The 22,041-nt window shown below is 48.5% G+C and overlaps 1 protein-coding gene across 1 annotated transcript in view; it reads right to left on the reverse strand.

The window, feature by feature from the left end:
* Window positions 1-358: 358 nt before the first annotated feature.
* The window catches only part of LOC129713703 (glutamic acid-rich protein-like), a 59,822-nt gene continuing 38,139 nt past the window's right edge, over window positions 359-22,041 (reverse strand). The window contains exons 36-58 of the mRNA XM_055662954.1: window positions 21,243-21,299; window positions 20,838-20,873; window positions 20,661-20,696; window positions 19,120-19,155; window positions 18,060-18,095; window positions 16,499-16,555; window positions 15,231-15,266; window positions 14,138-14,173; window positions 12,594-12,653; window positions 12,059-12,094; window positions 11,359-11,418; window positions 10,824-10,859; window positions 9,350-9,409; window positions 8,818-8,853; window positions 8,118-8,177; window positions 7,627-7,662; window positions 6,927-6,986; window positions 6,443-6,478; window positions 5,695-5,730; window positions 4,878-4,913; window positions 4,715-4,750; window positions 3,382-3,457; window positions 359-2,429 (exon numbers count right to left, since the gene is read on the reverse strand). Coding sequence (XP_055518929.1) covers window positions 2,294-2,429; window positions 3,382-3,457; window positions 4,715-4,750; window positions 4,878-4,913; window positions 5,695-5,730; window positions 6,443-6,478; window positions 6,927-6,986; window positions 7,627-7,662; window positions 8,118-8,177; window positions 8,818-8,853; window positions 9,350-9,409; window positions 10,824-10,859; window positions 11,359-11,418; window positions 12,059-12,094; window positions 12,594-12,653; window positions 14,138-14,173; window positions 15,231-15,266; window positions 16,499-16,555; window positions 18,060-18,095; window positions 19,120-19,155; window positions 20,661-20,696; window positions 20,838-20,873; window positions 21,243-21,299 — 1,130 coding nt within the window. The 3' untranslated portion in view covers window positions 359-2,293. The remainder of the gene's footprint in view (window positions 2,430-3,381; window positions 3,458-4,714; window positions 4,751-4,877; window positions 4,914-5,694; window positions 5,731-6,442; window positions 6,479-6,926; window positions 6,987-7,626; window positions 7,663-8,117; window positions 8,178-8,817; window positions 8,854-9,349; window positions 9,410-10,823; window positions 10,860-11,358; window positions 11,419-12,058; window positions 12,095-12,593; window positions 12,654-14,137; window positions 14,174-15,230; window positions 15,267-16,498; window positions 16,556-18,059; window positions 18,096-19,119; window positions 19,156-20,660; window positions 20,697-20,837; window positions 20,874-21,242; window positions 21,300-22,041) is intronic.

The following is a 22,041-nucleotide window of genomic DNA, read 5'->3' on the forward strand; positions in this document are numbered from 1 at the left end:
GTGGAATGGATCATTGTTTAGGAAGGGAAACCGCAGATGCTGGTTTAAACCGAAGATGGCCACAAAAAGCTGGAGTAACTCAGCGGGACAGGCAGCATCTCCGGAGAGAAGGATTGAGTCCAGCTGAAACGTCACCCATCCCTCCTCTCCAGAGATGCTGCCTGTCCCGCTGAGTTACTCCAGCATTTTGTGGGTCTATCTTCAGTGGAATGGATCACTGTTAACTGAGGGGAAGTGGAGACCTTCTCTTGCCCATTGCATCGCCTTATTTAATCCACCCCCCCTCCCCGCGCTCCATTGTGAGTTTGGCATTGGCTGTGCCGCAGATCATTTTATTTTTAAACCGAAGAAAGGTTTGAGTGAGAAAAGCAAACAGTCATTAAACCGTCTGGTGGACGTGTTGAAGTTGAAAGCTGTTTTAGTTGGCAGGGGAACTCTCTCCTTTCCGGGCATTCAGTGTTGGCAGCGGGCATTTGCAGGGGTGAGAGGAGTGAGTCACACAATGACTCTATATCTACCCTCAATAACACACCCGGCCAACCGCACACAACGCCTCCACCTCCAACATCAACTGCTCTGCGGCAGGGAAAGTTGGGGGCAGATCAGGGACGATAATACAAAGGCCATTGCAGCCTCGGGTAAATACTTCACCAGCCTTGCTTGGCCGGGACCAGTGTGTTTAAGATTCCGATCTGGAACACCGCTCTCCAAATCTGCCAGATTTATCTGGGAATGGGATGGGGAGGGAGGAGGAATCATAATCTAGTTTAGTTTAGTTTGGAGATGCAGCAGGGAAACAGGTCCTCCGCAGGGTCCGCGCCGACCAGCGATCCCCACAATCCCACACGCACTAGGAAGTTCCCAATTAGGAGTGCGGGAGGAAACCGGAGCACCCGGGGAAAACCCACGCGGGTCACGGGGAGAACGTTCAAACCCAGGTCTCTGGCGCTGTAAACCCTGTAAGGCAGCAACTCTACCGCTGTGCGACATAATATTTTTGGAAAAAAAATCTTTACACAATGTAACATGTATCTTCCCCCGCCCCCTTTCTCTCCCTCTTTCTTTAAAAGGGCAACAAGTGCAGATACATTCAGGTGAAGTTCAACCAAGATTACAAAACTCCCATGTTCACTTAGGAACATTTAATCCATTTGAAAAAAATAGCAGCTTAAATGGAAAAAGGAGTGACTATTGAGGGAGGGGGGTAGGGAGAAAAAAAACGGATTTATTCTGGAGAGATCTGGAAAAGATTTGGGCAAAATCGGTTCATTGTTTAGGGCTGGAAACTCACACAGTTTGTTGATGTGTGTGTGTTGTGTCCTGCAGTCATGACTAGAGGGCTCTGTCTCCAAATGAAGGTTTCCTCAGGGAGGGTCCCAGGGGGATCTAGTGCCCCGGAATACAACAGTGTGGGAGATGGGGTTGGTTCATTCGGAAGCACCCACCTATCTTACACCTCTTGTGTTCAAATTATTACTAAGAGGACTCAAAATGGCCGACATCTGCAGTTCTTCCTGTAGGAAGGACGTGCAGATGCTGGTTTAAACAGGAGTCACAAAATGCTGGAGTAAATCAGCAGGTCTGAAGAAGGGTGTCGACCCGAAACATCACCCATCCCATTTCTCCAGAGATGCTGCCCGACCCGCTGAGTTACTCCGGCATCTTGTGCCGACCTGCAGTTCTTTCCTACACATTATTACCAGGAGGCCCCACAGCGGAAGCGCCCACAACGTGGGGCTGGTAACCGGAGGTACCCCGGAGCTGATCTTGCTGCCACCATCATCTATGGGGACAAGTGACGGCTTCCCACTGAGTGTCGCCGGAAGCCTGCGTCCTTTTCAGGACGGACAACGACAACATTTGAAAGTAGACAGAAATGCCAGAGAAACTCAGCGGGTGCAGCAGCATCTATGGAGCGAAGGAAATAGGCGACGTTTCTGGCCGAGACCCTTCTACAGATAACATTTGAAACATGGAATATGGGCAGGAAAGAAGAGAAGATTGCCAGGACAGGTTAATAGAGACATAGAACATAGAAACAAGGTGCAGGAGTGGGCCATTCGGCCCTTCGAGCCTGCACCGCCATTCAATATGATCATGGCTGATCATCCATTAATGGGACAATGGGCTCAGAGAAGGACCCTTAATGGACAACGTTGTGACCAGCAGAACTAGGTTCAAATACTCTGATGGAAACCATTTGTGGCATTTCAATGAACGCGGTCTAATCCACTACGTTAGGCATTGTGTGTGATATGAAGTACTGCGACGTTACTGATATTTGGGCTCCAGTCTATTGATAAAGGTTTCCAAAGTACTGTTGATAGGCGTTCTGGTATCCAACCGTGTTGGCCAGGTGGTGGCATGGGGAGAAGGACTCGCATAGTCCTTTGCGACGCTCCGAAGGTGTCTTGTAATGCTCGCGGTGTCTGGAATTAAGATAGACTCGTGTTAAGAATTGCCTCCTTTGATCTGAGGTTTCACAGTCATAGATACAGCGTGGAAACAACCCTTCGGTTGGGCCCAACTCCCCATCCCACACCGACCAACATGCCCCATCTACACTAGTGTTTAAGAAGGAACTGCAGATGCTGGAAAATCGAAGGTACACAAAACAAAAAGCTGGAGAAACTCAACGGGTGCAGCAGCATCTATGGAGCGAAGGAAAAAGGCAACGTTTCGGGCCAGATGGGCACATAATGTTGGAGTAACTCAGCGGGCCAGGCAGCATATCTGGGGGAAACGGAATAGGTGATTTCTACGACGTTAGCGATACAGCGCGGCAACAGGCCCTTCGTGCCCACTGAGTCCGTGCCGACCAGAGATCACCCCGTACACTCGCGCTATACACTAGAGACAATTTACACACTATCCACGCCTTTCACTATTTGGGGCAGTGAACGGCAGCTGCTGGAAACATAGACAATAGGTGCAGGAGTAGGCCATTCAGCCCTTCGAGCCAGCACCGCCATTCAATATGATCATGGCTGATCATTCAAAACCAGTGCCCCATTCTTGATTTCTCCCCATATCCCTTGATTCCGTTAGCCCGAATAGCTGTATTGAACTCCCTCTCGAAAACATCCAATGAATTGGCCTCCACTGCCTTCTGTGGCTGAGAATTCCACAGATTCACAACTCTCTGGGTGAAAAGTTTTTCCTCAACTCAGTCCTAAATGGCCGACCCCTTCTTCTTAAACTGTGACCCCGAGTTCTGGACTCCCCCAACATAGGGGACATTTAGCCTGTCCAATCCCTTAAGAATTCTATATGTTTCGATAAGGTCCCCTCTCATGCTTCTAAATTCCAGTGAATATAAGCCCAGTCGAGCCGTTCTCCAGAAGGTAATGAAAACAAAATGGCGGAATCTGGTCCTCTCACCTCTCATAAAATTCCCGAATTGATCGTCTGGGCCTCTTCACGACGCAGTCGGATTTCTGCTTCCCAAGGAAGGGACCTGGAATGAAGCGAGATGGATGGACTTAAGGGACTGTCCCACTTACACAACATAATTCATGACCTTTTTTACTCGTGGACATTTTTCATCAGGCTAGAAAAACACCCCGGCCTACTTGATGCCACGAGTACCTACGACCAGCATCACGACCTGCCTACGACCTCGTGACGACCATGCAGCGGGTATGAGTCAAGGGCAAACTCGGCAGAGGTCGTGAAAGTGGGACAGGCCCTTTAGGAGGGAGATTTAACAGGGACCTGAGGGGCAACTTGTGCCACACAGGGTGGCACATACAGTGGGTATACGGAACGAGCTGGCAGTTGAGGCTGGTACATGACAACATTTTAAAGTCAGTCTGATAGGTTGAGGTCTGCAGAAGGGTCTCGACCTGAAACGTCACCTATTCCTTCTCTCCAGAGATGTTGTCTGAGCCGCTGAGTTACTCCAGCATTTTGTGTCTCTCTTAGAGTTAGGGTGAAATGGGCTGAAAGCGGGCAGGTGGGACTAGTGCAGATGAGGGGTGATGGTCGGCATGGGCAAGTTGGGTCGAAGGGCCTGTTTCCGTGCCGAATGACACGATGACTCTCCTGGGCCTGGCTATTCTCCAGCTACTTGGACAGACTGCAACCAAGTGTAGGCCTTAGGCTTCTGATTTGGTGGTCGGGTTAGCTGCAATGTAGCAGGCAATGTCGTCCTCTTCCCTGTTCTACTCTTCGCTCTCTCGTTACGGATGAAAGATCCTGTTTGGCCGACTTTCCTCCTATCGATGTTTTTGGGCCTTTGTAGCCAAGGCACCAACAGCTGGGGACCAGATGTTGACTCTTAGACCCAAACCAGACGCTATTAGAAGCCCGAGCCTTTTTAGTTTTTTTTTAGCTTAGAGATATTTAGTTTAGTCTAGAGATACAGCGCAGAAACAGACGCTTCTGCTCACCGAGTCCGCGCCGACCAGCGATCCCCGCACACTAACACTATCCTACACACACTAAGGACAATTTGCACCTTTAGAAAGCCAATCAACCTACAAACCTGCACGTCTTTGGAGTGTGGGAGGAAACCGAAGATCTCGGAGAAAACCCACGCAGGTCACGGGGAGAACGTGCAAACTCCATACAGACAGCACCCGTAGTTAGGATCGAACCCAGATCTCTGGCGCTGTGAGGCAGCAACTCTACCGCTGCACTAACATGCCGCCAATGTTTTTTTTTTAAAAAGAGTCATTCACTTAAGCATTGTAATCAACAAAACAACATCTACCTCTTTCTGCAGAGTGAGACTCTTTCTCAGCCGAATCTGGAAATTAAACAAAATAATTTTGATTAATAAATCCTCTTTGCCGTGTTGTTGCAATGGATTCTAAACTCTCCCTCCAATTTTAATACAGTTCACTCTATCCCGATGATGCACAGATCAGAACTACCTTTAGTATCCGGCCCACTCTCGTTCTCCGTGGAGTCTGAAACAGAAGGGAAATAACTTTAGTTTCTTGTGCAGCTAGCAGAATGATTGTCAAAAAACGCTTTCCTCTCATCCCGGCATGATTTGGTTACTCCAGTTGGTCTAGTCTGCCTGTTCCAGAACATAGAAACATAGAAAATAGGTGCAGGAGTAGGCCATTCGGCCCTTCGAGCCTGCACCGCCATTCAATATGATCATGGCTGATCATCCAACTCAGTATCCTGGACTTCCCCAACGTCGGGAACAATCTTCCTGCATCTAGCCTGTCCAACCCCCTAAGAACATTCCAGGACTGGATGTGGAGAGGACGTGTCTGGAACTAGAGGCCACAGCCTCAGAATTAAATTACGTTCTTTTAGGAAGGAGATGAGGAGGAATTTGTTTCGTCAGAGGGTGGTGAATCTGTGGAATTCTTTGCCACAGACGGCTGTGGAGGCCAAGTCAGTGGATATATTTAAGGCAGAGATAGATAAATTCTTGATTAGTACGGGTGTCAGAGGTTATGGGGAGAAGGCAGGAGAATGGGGTTGGGAGGGAAGAGATAGATCAGCCGTGATTGAATGGCGGAGTAGACTTGCTGGGCCAAATGGCCTAATTCTACTCCTATTCCTTATGACCTATGATCTGATGACCTGGTGACCTTATAGGCCCCTGGCTGCATATTGCGGTATTAAGGACTACTCATGGTTCGTCTGCCAACTGCTTTCAATCCGTGTGCCCCGTTCATTAATTTTACATGGATGGATATTTTTAAAATCAGTAAACAAAAATCTCGGTACCTCGAGCAGCAGAGTGACTCTCTTTTTCTGCAGAATCTGGAATTTAAAAAAGAGTTGAATTACACGGTGGCGCAGCAGTAGAGTTGCTGCCTCACAGCGCCAGAGACCCGGGTTCCATCCTGACCACGGGTGCTGTCTCTACGGAGTTTGCATGTTCACACAGTGACTGCTTGTGTTTTCTCCGGGTGCTCTGGTCTCCTCCCACACTCCAAAGCTGTAAGTTAATTGGCTTCTGTATATTTTAAAATTGTTCCTAGTGTGTAGGATAGTACTAGTGTACGGGGTGATCGTTGGTCGGCACGGACTCGCTGGGCCGAAGGGCCTGTTAGAAGCATAGAAACATAAAAAATAGGTGCAGGAGGAGACCATTTGGCCCTTCGAGCCAGCACCGCCATTCATTGTGATCACGGCTGATCGTCCCCAATCAATAACTCGTGCCTGCCTTCTCCCCATATCCCTTGACTCCACTAGCCCCTAGAGCTCCATCTAACTCTCTCTTAAATCCATCCGGTGATTTGGCCTCCACTGCCCTCTGTGGCAGGGAATTCCACAAATTCACATCTCTCTGGGTGAAAAAGTTTTATCTCACCTCCGTCTTAAATGGCCTCCCCTTTATTCTAAGGCTGTGGCCCCCTGGTTCTGGACTCGCCCAACATTGGGAACATTTTTCATGCATCCAGTGTTTGTCCAGTCCTTTTATAATTTTCCGCGCTGTATCTCTAAAGGTTAAAAAGATCTGGAGAACTACCTTTAGTATCGGGCCCACTCTCGTTCTCCGCTGAGTCTGAAACAGAAGGAAGAGGGTTACAGTTTGCCGACCACATGGTCAGTTACCCGAAGGGCACAGCAAGATCCCAAACTCCGTCCGAACCCCCACACACTCAGGATAAGGACAGGTGACCACGCCAGGGAGATTTTAACTAAGGTGGTGCAGCGGTAGAGTTGCTGCCTCACAGCGCCAGAGACCTGGGTTCTATCCCGACCAATATGCCCCATCTACACTAGTCCCACCTGCCTGCATTTGACCCATATCCCACCAAACCTGGCCTATCCACGCAGCAACTACCCCCGTCAGCAGCGTGTACTGTACACCCGCCTGTGTGAAAACGTTACCCCTCAACACAACAATCGGGTAAACGTACAGTTACAATTCGGGTCAAGACCCTTCACTTTGTTGATCCTCACAGACCCAGCTCCCGACCAACAATCCCCAGACACACAGGTCCACCCACCGTCATCATCTCTGGATCCCAGCGCTACTTTGATTTCCGTCTCCCCGCTCTCCTTGGAATCTGAAATGGGAACGGGGCTATGATTATAAAATGGAAAACGGGCGTGGAAGGTTCACAGATTTAAAATGAGTCCATGGAGCTGTCTGTTCACAAGCTGCACCACTGTGTTGACCAATGTTTGACAGAATCACCACTCCAGTTGAGTTTTGCTAGTCTAGTTTAGTCTAGTTTAGTGTGGTTGGGTTTCGTTTGGTTCAGTTTATTGTCACGTGTACTGAGGTGCTGGCTCGAAGGGCCGAATGGCCTACTCCTGCACCTATTCTCTATGGTACAGTGAAAAGCTTTTTTGTTGCGTGCTATCCAGTCAGTGGACAGAGAGTACATGATTACACTAGGGCAGCACGGTGGCTCAGCAGTAGAGTTGCTGCCTCACAGCGCCAGAGACCCGGGTTCGATCTCTACGGAATTTGCACGTTCTCCAAGTGACAGCTTGTGTTTTCTCCGGGTGCTCCGGTTTCCTGCCACGCTCCACAGACGTACAGGGCTGTCAGTTAATTGGCTTCTGTATATTTTTAAATTGTCCCTAGTGTGTAGGATAGTACTAGTGTACGGGGTGATCATTGGTCGGCACGGACTCGGTGGGCCGAAGGGCCTGTTTCCGCGCTGTATCTCCAAAGGTTAAAAAGATCAGGAGAACTACCTTTAGTATCGTGCCCACTCTCGTTCTCCGCTGAGTCTGAAACAGAAGGAAGAGGGTTTCAGTTTGCCGACCACATGGTCAGTTACCGAAAGGGCACAGCAAGATCCCAAACTCCGTCCGAACCCCCACACACTCAGGATAAGGACAGGTGACCACGCCAGGTAGATTCTAACTAAGGTGGCGCAGCGGTAGAGTTGCTGCCTCACAGCGCCAGAGACCCGGGTTCTATCCCGACCAATATGCCCCATCTACACTAGTCCCACCTGCCTGTGTTTGGCCCATATCCCACCAAACCTGGCCTATCCACGCAGCAACTACCCCCGTCAGCAGCGTGTACTGTACACCCACCACCGCCTGTGTGAAAACGTTACCCAGCAGTCACAACAATCGGGTAAACGCACAGTTACAATTCGGGTCAAGACCCTTCACTTTGTTGATCCTCACAGACCCAGCTCCCGACCAACAATCCCCAGACACACAGGTCCACCCACCGTCATCATCTCTGGATCCCAGCACTACTTTGATTTCCATCTCCCCGCTCTCCTTGGAATCTGAAATGGGAACGGGGCTATGATTATAAAATGGAAAACGGGCGTGGAAGGTTCACAGATTTAAAATGAGTCCGTGGAGCTGTCTGTTCACAAGCTGCACCACTGTGTTGCCCAAAGTTTGACAGAATCACCACTCCAGTTGAGTTTTGCTAGTCTAGTTTAGTCTAGTTTAGTGTGGTTGGGTTTTGTTTGGTTCAGTTTATTGTCACGTGTACTGAGGTGCTGGCTCGAAGGGCCGAATGGCCTACTCCTGCACCTATTCTCTATGGTACAGTGAAAAGCTTTTTTGTTGCGTGCTATCCAGTCAGTGGACAGAGAGTACATGATTACACTAGGGCAGCACGGTGGAGCAGCAGTAGAGTTGCTGCCTCACAGCGCCAGAGACCCGGGTTCGATCTCTACGGAATTTGCACATTCTCCCAGTGACAGCTTGTGTTTTCTCCGGGTGCTCCGGTTTCCTCCCACGCTCCAAAGACGTACAGGGCTGTCAGTTAATTGGCTTCTGTATATTTTTAAATTGTCCCTAGTGTGTAGGATAGTACTAGTGTACGGGGTGATCGTTGGTCGGCACGGACTCGGTGGGCCGAAGGGCCTGTTTCCGCGCTGTATCTCCAAAGGTTAAAAAGATCAGGAGAACTACCTTTAGTATCGGGCCCACTCTCGTTCTCCGCTGAGTCTGAAACAGAAGGAAGAGGGTTTCAGTTTGCCGACCACATGGTCAGTCACCGAAAGGGCACAGCAAGATCCCAAACTCCGTCCGAACCCCCACACACTCAGGATAAGGACAGGTGACCACGCCAGGTAGATTCTAACTAAGGTGGTGCAGCGGTAGAGTTGCTGCCTCACAGCGCCAGAGACCCGGGTTCTATCCCGACCAATATGCCCCATCTACACTAGTCCCACCTGCCTGCGTTTGGCCCATATCCCTCCAAACCTGCCCTATCCACGCATCAGTCCAAGTGTAATTTCAATGTTATTTTCGTCCCAGCCTCAATGACCTCTGGCACCTCGTCTCACATACCCACCACTCTCTGTGTGACAAAGCTACTCCTCAACTCAACAGTCGGTTAGACGCACAATCTTTTTGCCCAGAGTAGGGGCATGGAGGACCAGAGGACATCGGTTCAACAGCGGCCCGACCAACAATCCCCAGATAACACAGGTCCACCCACCGTCATCATCTCTGGATCCCAGCACTACTTTGATTTCCGTCTCCCCGCTCTCCTTGGAATCTGAAATGGGAACGGGGCTCTGATTATAAAATGGAAAACGGGCGTGGGCAGGTTCACAGAAACATAGAAACATAGAAATTAGGTGCAGGAGTAGGCCATTCGGCCCTTTGAGCCTGCACCGCCATTCAATATGATCATGGCTGATCATCCAACTCAGTATCCCGTACCTGCCTTCTCTCCATACCCCCTGATCCCCTTAGCCACAAGGGCCACATCTAACTCCCTCTTAAATATAGCCAATGAACTGGCCTCAACTACCCTCTGTGGCAGAGAGTTCCAGAGATTCACCACTCTGTGTGTGAAAAAGTTCTTCTCATCTCGGTTTTAAAGGATTTCCCCCTTATCCTTAAGCTGTGACCCCTTGTCCTGGACTTCCCTAACATCGGGAACAATCTTCCTGCATCTAGCCTGTCCAACCCCTTAAGAATTTTGTAAGTTTCTATAAGATCCCCTCTCAATCTCCTAAATTCTAGAGAGTATAAACCAAGTCTATCCAGTCTTTCTTCATAAGACAGTCCTGACTCCCAGGAATCAGTCTGGTGAACCGTCTCTGCATTCCCTCTATGGCAATAATGTCCTTCCTCAGATTTGGAGACCAAAACTGTACGCAATACTCCAGGTGTGGTCTCACCAAGACCCTGTACAACTGTAGTAGAACCTCCCTGCTCCTATACTCAAATCCTTTTGCAATGAAAGCTAACATACCATTGGCTTTCTTTACTGCCTGCTGCACCTGCATGCCTACCTCAATGACTGGTGTACCATGACACCCAGGTCTCGCTGCATCTCCCCCTTTCCCAATCGGCCACCATTTAGATAATATGGTTCACAGATTTAAAATGAGTCCATGGAGCTGTCTGTTCACAAGCTGCACCACTGTGTTGCCCAAAGTTTGACAGAATCACCACTCCAGTTGAGTTTTGCTAGTCTAGTTTAGTCTAGTTTAGTGTGGTTGGGTTTAGGTTGGTTCAGTTTATTGTCACGTGTACTGAGGTGCTGGCTCGAAGGGCCGAATGGCCTACTCCTGCACCTATTCTCTATGGTACAGTGAAAAGCTTTTTTGTTGCGTGCTATCCAGTCAGTGGACAGAGAGTACATGATTACACTAGGGCAGCACGGTGGCTCAGCAGTAGAGTTGCTGCCTCACAGCGCCAGAGACCCGGGTTCTATCTCTACGGAATTTGCACGTTCTCCCAGCGACAGCTTGTGTTTTCTCCGGGTGCTCCGGTTTCCTCCCACGCTCCAAAGACGTACAGGGCTGTCAGTTAATTGGCTTCTGTATATTTTTAAATTGTCCCTAATGTGTAGGATAGTACTAGTGTACGGGGTGATCATTGGTCGGCACGGACTCGGTGGGCCGAAGGGCCTGTTTCCGCGCTGTATCTCCAAAGGTTAAAAAGATCAGGAGAACTACCTTTAGTATTGGGCCCACTCTCGTTCTCCGCTGAGTCTGAAACAGAAGGAAGAGGGTTTCAGTTTGCCGACCACATGGTCAGTTACCCGAAGGGCACAGCAAGATCCCAAACTCCGTCCGAACCCCCACACACTCAGGATAAGGACAGGTGACCACGCCAGGTAGATTCTAACTAAGGTGGTGCAGCGGTAGAGTTGCTGCCTCACAGCGCCAGAGACCCGGGTTCTATCCCGACCAATATGCCCCATCTACACTAGTCCCACCTGCCTGCGTTTGGCCCATATCCCTCCAAACCTGCCCTATCCACGCACCAGTCCAAGTGTAATTTCAATGTTATTTTCGTCCCAGCCTCAATGACCTCCCCTGGCACCTCGTCTCACACACCCACCACCCTCTGTGTGACAAAGCTACTCCTCAACTCAACAGTCGGGTAGACGCACAATCTTTTTGCCCAGAGTAGGGGCATGGAGGACCAGAGGACATCGGTTCAACAGCGGCCCGACCAACAATCCCCAGATAACACAGGTCCACCCACCGTCATCATCTCTGGATCCCAGCACTACTTTGATTTCCGTCTCCCCGCTCTCCTTGGAATCTGAAATGGGAACGGGGCTCTGATTATAAAATGGAAAACGGGCGTGGAAGGTTCACAGATTTAAAATGAGTCCATGGAGCTGTCTGTTCACAAGCTGCACCACTGTGTTGCCCAAAGTTTGACAGAATCACCACTCCAGTTGAGTTTTGCTAGTCTAGTTTAGTCTAGTTTAGTGTGGTTGGGTTTAGGTTGGTTCAGTTTATTGTCACGTGTACTGAGGTGCTGGCTTGAAGGGCCGAATGGCCTACTCCTGCACCTATTCTCTATGGTACAGTGAAAAGCTTTTTTGTTGCGTGCTATCCAGTCAGTGGACAGAGAGTACATGATTACACTAGGGCAGCACGGTGGTGCAGCGGTAGAGTTGCTGCCTCACAGCGCCAGAGACCCGGGTTCGATCTCTACGGAATTTACACGTTCTCCCAGCGACAGCTTGTGTTTTGTCCGGGTGCTCCGGTTTCCTCCCACGCTCCACAGACGTACAGGGCTGTCAGTTAATTGGCTTCTGTATATTTTTAAATTGTCCCTAGTGTGTAGGATAGTGCTAGTGTACGGGGTGATCATTGGTCGGCACGGACTCGGTGGGCCGAAGGGCCTGTTTCCGCGCTGTATCTCCAAAGGTTAAAAAGATCAGGAGAACTACCTTTAGTATCGGGCCCACTCTCGTTCTCCGCTGAGTCTGAAACAGAAGGAAGAGGGTTACAGTTTGCCGACCACATGGTCAGTCACCGAAAGGGCACAGCAAGATCCCAAACTCTGTCCGAACCCCCACACACTCAGGATAAGGACAGGTGACCACGCCAGGTAGATTCTAACTAAGGTGGTGCAGCGGTAGAGTTGCTGCCTCACAGCGCCAGAGACCCGGGTCCTATCCCGACCAATATGCCCCATCTATACTAGTCCCACCTGCCTGCGTTTGGCCCATATCCCTCCAAACCTGGCCTATCCACGCACCAGTCCAAGTGTAATTTCAATGTTATTTTCGTCCCAGCCTCAATGACCTCCTCTGGCACCTCGTCTCACACACCCACCACCCTCTGTGTGACAAAGCTACTCCTCAACTCAACAGTCGGGTAGACGCACAATCTTTTTGCCCACAGTAGGGGCATGGAGGACCAGAGGACATCGGTTCAACAGCGGCCCGACCAACAATCCCCAGATAACACAGGTCCACCCACCGTCATCATCTCTGGATCCCAGCACTACTTTGATTTCCGTCTCCCCGCTCTCCTTGGAATCTGAAATGGGAACGGGGCTCTGATTATAAAATGGAAAACGGGCGTGGAAGGTTCACAGATTTAAAATGAGTCCATGGAGCTGCACCACTGTGTTGCCCACATGTTGACAGACTAGTGTAGTTTATTACAGCAAAAGGCTTTTTTGTTGCGTGCAATAGTCAGTGGAAAGACTGTACATGAATACGATCAAGTGGCACAATCTTGATTACAATCATAGAGTCACAGAGACAATAGACAATAGACAATAGGTGCAGGAGTAGGCCATTCGGCCCTTCGAGCCAGCACCGCCATTCAATGTGATCATGGCTAATCATCCCCAATCAGTACCCCGTTCCTGCCTTCGCCCCATATCCCCTGACTCCACTATTTATCTAGCTCTCTCTTGAAAGTATCCAGAGAACCGGCCTCTGAGGCAGAGAATTCCACAGACTCACAACTCTCTGTGAGAAAATGTGTTTCCTCATCTCCGTTCTAAATGGCTTACCTCTTATTCTTAAACTGTGGCCCCTGGTTCTGGACTTCCCCAACATCGGGAATATGTTTCCCGCCTCTAGCGTGACCAAACCTTTAACAATCTTAGGTACACAAGAATGCTGGAGAAACTCAGCGGGTGCAGTAGCATCTATGGAGCGAAGGAAATAGGCAACGTTTCGGGCCAAAACCGTTCTTCAGATCTTAACTCTGAACAATCTTATATGTTTCAATAAGATTCCTTCTCATCCTTCTAAACTCCAGAGTGTACAAGTCCAGCCGCTCCATTATCTCAGCATAAGACAGTCCCGCCATCCCGGGAATTAACCTTGTAAACCTACGCTGCACTCCCTCAATAGCAAGAATGTCCTTCCTCAAAATAGGGGACCAAAACTGCACACAATACTCCAGGTGTGGTCTTACTAGAGCCCTATACAACTGCAGAAGGACCTTTTTGCTCCTATACTCGACTCCTCTTGTTATAAAGGCCAACATGCCATTCGCTTTCTTCACTGCCTGCTGTACCTGCATGCTTACTTTCATTGACTGATGAACAAGGATCCCCAGACCCGTTGTACTTCCCCTTTTCCCAACTTGACGCCATTTAGATAGTAATCTACCTTCCTGTTTTTGATTCCAAAGTGGATAACCTCCCATTTATCCACATTAAACTGCATCTGCCATGCATCTGCCCACTCCCCCAACCTGTCCAAGTCACCCTGCATTCTCATAGCATCCTCCTCACAGTTCCCACTGCCACTCAGCTTTGTGTCATCTGCAAATTTGCTAATGTTACTTTGAATCCCTTCATCTAAAATCATTGATGTATATTGTGAATATTGTAAATAGTCACACTGCACGGAAACAGGCCCTTCGGCCCAGGGTGTGCATGCTGCCCACACTAGTCCCACCTGCCCGCGTTTGGCCCCTATCCCTCTAAACCTCACCCATGGGTGGATGGATTGTTCACCAGTAAATGTTACAGGGAGACATTGAAATATAAATATCCGTACCTCGAGATGCAGATCGACTCTCTTTCTCCGCAGAATCTGGAAAGGAAAGGAAAGAAGGATGATATATTCAATCCACCGGCCACAAGACGTGGCAACAAAGAACTGCAGATGCTGGTTTGTACCGAGGGTAGACTCACAGTGCTGGAGTAACTCAGCGGGTCAGGCAGCATCAGAAAAAAGATAGGTGACATTTCGGGTCGGGACCCTTCCTCAGACCGGTCCGGACCCGAAACCCAGTTTGAGCACGGTAAGATTCCATAGATATGATTATGAAGACGGGTCCCGACTCAAAACGTCACCTGTTCCTTTTTCTTCAGAGACGCTGTCTGACCCGTTGAGTTACTCCAGCACTTTGTGTCCGATCTTCATTACCCCCCCCCCCCCCCCTACATTCCTTCCTCTGCTTCACAAGTTGCATCTCCGGCACTTGGTGTCTATCTTTGGTATAAACTAGCATAGGGTCAATAGACAATAGGTGCGGGAGTAGACCATTCAGCCCTTCGAGCCAGCACCGCCATTCAATATGATCACGGCTGATTATCCCCAATCAGTACCCCGTTCCTGCCTTCTCCCCATATCCCCTGACTCCGCTATGTTTAAGAGCCCTATCTAGCTCTCTCTTGAAAGCATCCAGAGAACCCGCCTCCACCGCCCTTTGAGGCAGAGAATTCCACAGACTCCCCACTCTCTGTGAGAAAAAGTATTTCCTCGTTTCCGTTCTAAATTGCTTGCTCCTTATTCTAGTCGTAGAGTGACACAATGCGGAAGCAGGCCCTTCGGCCCAACCTGCCCACGCCGGCTGACGTGTCCCAGTTACACTAGTCCCACCTGCCCTTGGTCCATATCCCTCCAAACCTGCCCTATCCATGTACCTGTCTAATTGTTTCTTAAACATCATCTGCAGTTCTCCATTTCCACACGCTACCTATCCATGTTCTCCAGAGATGCTGCCTGACCCGCTGAGTTACTCCTGTGTCTATCTCACCGCATGATGTTGATTGCTTCCTGCAGTTAGAAGATTTTAACATTTCCCCTCTCCCGTTTTTTAAAACAGTTCACTCTATCGTGGTGACGTACAGATCAGGAGAACTACCTTTAGTATCCGGCCCACTCTCGTTCTCGGCAGAGTCTGAAACAGAAAGGGAGTGGTGTTCAGTTTCCCGACCACACAATCAGTTACCCGTTCAAAGATCCCACTCCCCTTGTGAATATGGATGATGCACTAATCCCCGCACACTAAAGGGCCTGTCCCACTTGGCTGTCATTTGCACGTAATTTGTGAGACATCATTTACGCGTCACGATGCACGACGTGTGTGTCGTGACACGCACGTGATGCGGGCATGGTGCGCGATGACATAGGCAGAGACGCGCGGCGTCGCAGGATTTTGTGATGTTCAAAATCCTCGCGCTCCATCTGCGTGACCCGCAAATGACGGCCACGAGGGACAACCTTAAGACTACCCTATACAAACTAGGAACAATTGTACATTTCTACCAAGCCTATTAGCCTACAAACCTGTACGTCTTTGGAGTGTGGGAGGAAAAACGAAGATTTTGAAGGACGTTTTTGAAGACTTTTGAAGGACTCCGTACAGACTCACTGGGAGGACGTGCAAACTCCGTACAGGCAGCACCCGTAGTCGGGATCAAACCCGGCGCTGTGAGGCAGCAGCTCTACCGCTGCGCCACTGAGCCGCCCTAGTCTTCCCGCAGACTGGATAGCTCGCAGCCAACAAGCTTCACACTGCACTTTGGCACAGGTGATAATAAACTAAACTAAACTAAAGTAGGGGAATCGAGGACCAGAGGACACAGGTTCAAGGTGAAGGGGAAAGAGGGAGTTAGATGTGGCCCTTGTGGCTAAAGGGATCAGGGGGTACGGAGAGAAGGCAGGTATGGGATACTGAGTTGGATGATCAGGCATGATCATATTGAATGGCGGTGCAGGCTCGAAGGGCCGAATGGCCTACTCCTGCAGCTATTTTCTATGTTTCTATTTAATAGGAATCTGAGGGGTAACTTTTTCACACAGAGGGTGGTGGGTGTATGGAACAAGCTGCCAGAGGAGGTAGTTGAGGCAGGGACTATCCAAACATTTAAGAAGCAGTTAGACAGGTACAATAGGACAGGTTTGGAGGGATATGGACCAAATGCAGGCAGGTGGGACTAGTGTAGCTGGGACATGTTGGCTGGTGTGAGCAAGTTGGGCTGAAGGGCCTGCTTCCACACTGTGTCACTCTATGACTCCAAACTAAACTGAATGCAGTGGGTTGAGACTCTCTCCCTAATGGACCCCCCCCCCCCCCACACCACACATGTTAGTGCAGCCATTAAACCCCATAGAACGAGGTCCACAAACCATCATCTCCTCCCGATGAAATCAGCTTCCGTATCTCTTCAGCACTCTCACTGGAATCTGGAATGAGAAATCGTTCCCGATTATTATTATTATTTTTATTTTTTTATTTTTTTATTTATTAGAAGTAGTGTACATTACAGTGATGTAAGCCAAAAATAACATAACACATTTCCTGTACCACTTCATATTTTAAACTTTATAAAAGAAGAAATGGAAAGAGAGCTAGATGGGATAGTGAGTGCGTGAAAGAGCGATCAAGAGAGACCCTTAGAAACGTAAAACTCGAAAAAGAGTTAAGAAGAAAGCCAAAGAAAAAGAAAGAGAGAAAAAGAGAACAGAAGATATGTCAAACTAAAATAAGATAAAAGGGATATACCTACTTGGTATTTTTACTCACCCCTCACCAGGTCCTGAAACCATTTATTTTCAAAGTTATGTTGCACCCTATACTTGTAATAAGTCGATAAATGGAGACCAAATCTTTTGGAAATGGTCCGGTTTGCCTGCTAGGAGGAATCTCATGTCTTCCAGGTGTAACATTTCGGACATATTTGAAATCCACATAGTTATCGATGGTGTTGGGGCATTTTTTCCAGAATTTAAGCATGAGTTTTTCCCCCGTTATTAAACCGTAATTAAGTAAGTTCTTTTGGGACAAAGTCAGCTCAATGCTGACTTCCATTGTTCCTGTTTCTGATTATAAGTAAAAAGGAACTACAGATGCTGCTTTAAATCGAAGATTGACACAAAAAGCTGGAGTAACTCAGCGGGACAGGCAGCATCTCAGGAGACAACGGAATCTAAACTAAACTAAACGACCTTAATGGTTTCTACCCCAGACTAATAGGACCCACTGTTCTCCAACAGTTAGGGCAAATGTTCACAGATAGTTCACCAACGGATGTTAGAAACAAGATATAAATGTGATGAATAGTTTTTTTTTCTTTTCGTTTTTTTTTTGAGGCATTAATAAATATAAATATTTATTTATTAATGCCTCCAAAAAAAAAATCCTCCCTTTACAATTCCTTCTGATAACATATAAATATATTAATTTTATCAGAAGCAATTGTACAATATAAAATAGAAATATTAATTTTATCAGAAGCAATTGTACAATATAAATAGAAATATTAATTTTATCAGAAGCAATTGTACAATATAAAATAGAAATATTAATTTTATCAGAAGCAATCGTACAATATAAAATAGAAATATTAATTTTATCAGAAGCAATTGTACAATATAAAATAGAAATATTAATTTTATCAGAAGCAATTGTACAAGGAGAAAGTAATCGACATAACAGTTATACAATTATCGTACAGCTTCAATTTTAACATTTTATAAACTAAATACTAAATCGGAAAAAAGAAAAATGAAAAGGAAGGAAAGGAAGAAGGAGAGAAAACGAAAGGAAAGAGAGACACGAAAGATAAAAAAGAAAACCCCCAGAGCTAACGAATAAGTGAAGAAAGCGGAGATATATCCCACGACCGTTCCCTACGCCCGCTCACCCGACCCCAACGTCGGCTTTGAATTAAATGTGATGAATAGTTACCGTGAGTTGCAGAGTGACTGTCTTTCTCAGCAGAATCTGGAATCGAAGGGAAAGGATTTCAGTTCAACAATCACAGAGTCACAGAGTGATCCAGCGTGGAAACAGGCCCCTCGGCCCAACTTGCCCACACCGACTAATACACAATAGACAATAGGTGCAGGATCAAAGCGATCATGGCTGATCATCCACAATCAGTACCACGTTCCTGCCTCCTCCCCATATCCCCTGACTCCGCTATCCTTAAGAGCTCACTCTTGAAAGTATCCAGAGAACCGGCTTCCACTGAGGCAGAGAATTCCACTGACATGTGTTGTCCACACTAATCCCACCAGCCTGCGTTTGGCCCATAAACCTCTAAACATAGAAACATAGAAGACAGGTGCAGGAGTCGGCCATTCGGCCCTTCTACACTGCACCGCCATTCAATATGATCATGGCTGATCAGTACCCCACTCCTGCTTTCTCCCCATATCCCTTGATTCCGTTAGCACTAAGAACTGTATCTACAGTAACTCTCTCGAATACATCACCTTTCCCATCCCTGTATTTGTTTAACTGTTTCTTAGATGTACAATAGATGCTGCCTCCTCCAGCAGCTCGTTCCAAACACCCACCACCCTTTGTGTAAAGAAGTTACCCCTTATTAAATCCTTCCCCCCTCACCTTAAACCTATGTCCTCTGCTTCTCGATTCGCCTGCTCTGGGAAATAGACTGCGTGCGTTTAACCGATCTATTCCTCTCATGATTTTGTACACCTCTGTAAGATCACCCCTCATCCTCCTGCGCTCCAAGGAACAGAGTCCTAGCCTGTTCAACCTCTCCCTATAGCTCACACCCTCGAGTCCTGGCGACATCCTCGTATATATTCCCTGCCCTCTTTCCAGCTTGACGACATCTTTGCTATTCCATGGTGCCCAGAACTCAGCACAAAATGCAACGTGGCATCCCAACTTCAATGTTCTACAGGAGAACAAATTTGTCCCCATTTTAGGAGTCATTTAAAAATGTTCCTCTGGGTTTAGTCACATTTCAACATCATTCACAGATCAGGAGAACTACCTTTAGTATCTGGGCCACTCTCGTTCTCCGCAGAGTCTGAAACAGAAGGGAGAGGGTTTCAGGTTCCTGTTTAGTTCATTAGTTCTAGGCTATGGGCCAAATGCAGGCAGGTGGGACTAGTGTAGATGGGGCACATTGGCCGGCATGGGCAAGCTGGGCCGAAGGGCCTGTGTCCACGGTGTATATGCTCTATCCATGCGGAATACGAGGTGCAGTTCTTCCAGTTTGCATGTGGCCATTTGGCTCTTCAAGTCTACTCCGCCATTCAATCACGGGGTCTGTAGAAGGGTTTAGACCGTAGACAATAGATCCTTATCTCTATGGATCAATAGCATTGCTATGTGTATCATTATTTTTTGTTGTTGTTTTGTTTTTCTTTTTGAAACAAAAAAGATTTTAAAAGAAAGGAAGAAAGACAATAGACAATAGGTGCAGGAAGGAGTAGGCCATTCGCCCCTTCGAGCCAGCACCGCCATTCAATGTGATCATGGCTGATCATCCCCTATCAACAATTCAACCCGTTCCTTCTCTCGAGTGATGCTGCCTCTCCTGCTGAGTTACTCCAGCATTTTGTGTCTGACATCTGCGGTTCCTTCCGACACATGGGTTGAGTTTAGTTTAGAGATACAGCGTGGAAACAGGCCCTATCCTGAAACCTCCATGTTAAAGCTGGTTGCATCCTTGACCTCTCATTGTGTGGGTCTACCAGGGCCACGAGGAGAGGTTGGGGCCATTTCTCAGATCCTCATCCACCAACATTACAATTCAACTAATCTAGGATCTTGGACACCGGGCGACTGTTTGACAATAGACAATAGACAATTGGTGCAGGAGTAGGCCATTCGGCCCTTCGAGCCTTTGGTTCAATACTAACAATGGATTAAGATGATCAGAAAGCACATTGGACACAAAGGTGACCACTAAAGCCATCATTTCTGGTTAAATTCAAGCTGTTAAATGGATATAATTCTGATTTAGAGTAGTGTAGTCTTAGTTTAGGATTGCAATATCAAAACAGGCCCTTCGGCCCACCAAGTCCTTGCCGACCATCCATCACCCATACACTAGTTATAGTCAATAGACAACAGGTGCAGGAGTAGGCCATTCGGCCCTTCGAGCCAGCACCGCCATTCAATGTGATGGCTGATCATCCACAATCAGTACCCCGTTCCTGCCTTCTCCCCATATCCCCCGACTCCGTTATCTTTAAGAGCCCTATCTAGCTCTCTCTTGAAAGTATCCAGTTTTATCCTACACACGGTGGCGCAGCGGTAGAGTTGCTGCCTCACAGCGCCCAAGACCCGGGTTCGATCCCGACTACGGGTGCTTGTCTGTGCGGAGTTTATATGTGTAGTCATAGAGTCTCACAGCACGGAAACAGGCCCTTCGGCCCAGCTTGCTCATACTAACCAAGGGTGCCCCATCTACACTAGTCCCACCTGCCCGCGTTTGGCCCCTATCCCTCTAATCCTCACCCATGGGTGGATGGATTGTTCACCAGTGAATGTTACAGGGAGACATTGAAATATAAATATCCGTACCTCGAGATGCAGATCGACTCTCTTTCTCCGCAGAATCTGGAAGGGAAAGGAAAGGATTTCACTTCACCGATCCCAAGACGTTCCCTGTGCCCAGCTGCCAGTGTAGCTCTGAAACTCTCCCTCCCATTTTAATGACAGTTCACCCTATCCCGGTGACGAGCAGATCAGGAGAACTACCTTTAGTATCCGGCCCACTCTCGTTCTCTGCAGAGTCTGAAACACAAGGAAGAGGGTTTCAGTTTCCTGGTCTCACGGTTGGTTTTCCGAACATTTTTTCCAAGATCCCTCTCCCCCAGTAATCATGACAACCCAGGACATGTGGAGGTGACATCTCCACACACACACACACGCACGCACGCACGCACGCACGCACGCACGCACGCACGCACGCACACGCACATACGCACCACGCACACCACGCACACACACGCACACACGCACACGCGCACGGACACGTGCACGCACGCACACACACGCACCACACACACACACACACACACACACACACACACACACACGCACACACACACACACACACACACACACACACACACACACACACACACACACACATCTACGTACCATCATCTTCTCTCGATACGATCACTTTGATTTTCCTCTCCGCACTTTCTCTGGAATCTGAAATGAAAATCAGACACTGATTAGATAAATGGAACAAGCTGCCGGAAGAGGTAGTTAAGAACGGCACGATGGCGCAGCGGTAGAGTTACTGCAGCCCTTTCTGCGCCAGAGTCATGGTTTTGAACCCGACTGCGGGTGCTGTCTGTACGGAGTTTGTACGTTCACCCCGTGACCACGTGTGTTTTCTCCAGGTGCTCCGGTTTCCTCACACACTCCAAAGACGTGCAGGTTTGTAGGTTAATTGGCTCAGTGTGTGAGACAAGCCTGCTGTTGTTCAGTGGTCAGCGCGGGGCGGTCTCGTCGTTTCCACGCTGTGTCTCCAAAACAAAATCTACACCTTGATCCAAGTTCACAGGCGTTCTATGTCATCCCATATTCCCAAGCACTCCCTACACACTGGGGGGGGGGGGAATTTTTCACAGAGGTCACGGACCGACAAACCCCCACGCCTTTGGGATGTGGGAGGAAACCGTAGCACCCGGAGCAAACCCACACGGTCACGGAGAGAACGTACAAACTCCGTCCAGACAGCGACGGTAGTCGGGATCGAACCCGGGTCTCCGGCGCTGTGAGGCAGCAGCTCTACCCGCTGCGCCACCGTGACGCTTTGAAAAACTGGACGAAATGTTAACAAACGTGGCAGCTTCTATCCGATCCGGGTTTAAGGTCCGGGTCATTTTGAGAGGAAAATAAAAACAAACTGCTGGGAAGGTGCAAACTCCACACAGACAGCGGCCGA

The sequence above is a fragment of the Leucoraja erinacea genome, chromosome 37, assembly GCF_028641065.1.
Source record: "Leucoraja erinacea ecotype New England chromosome 37, Leri_hhj_1, whole genome shotgun sequence".
Classification (NCBI taxonomy): Eukaryota; Metazoa; Chordata; class Chondrichthyes; order Rajiformes; family Rajidae; genus Leucoraja; species Leucoraja erinaceus.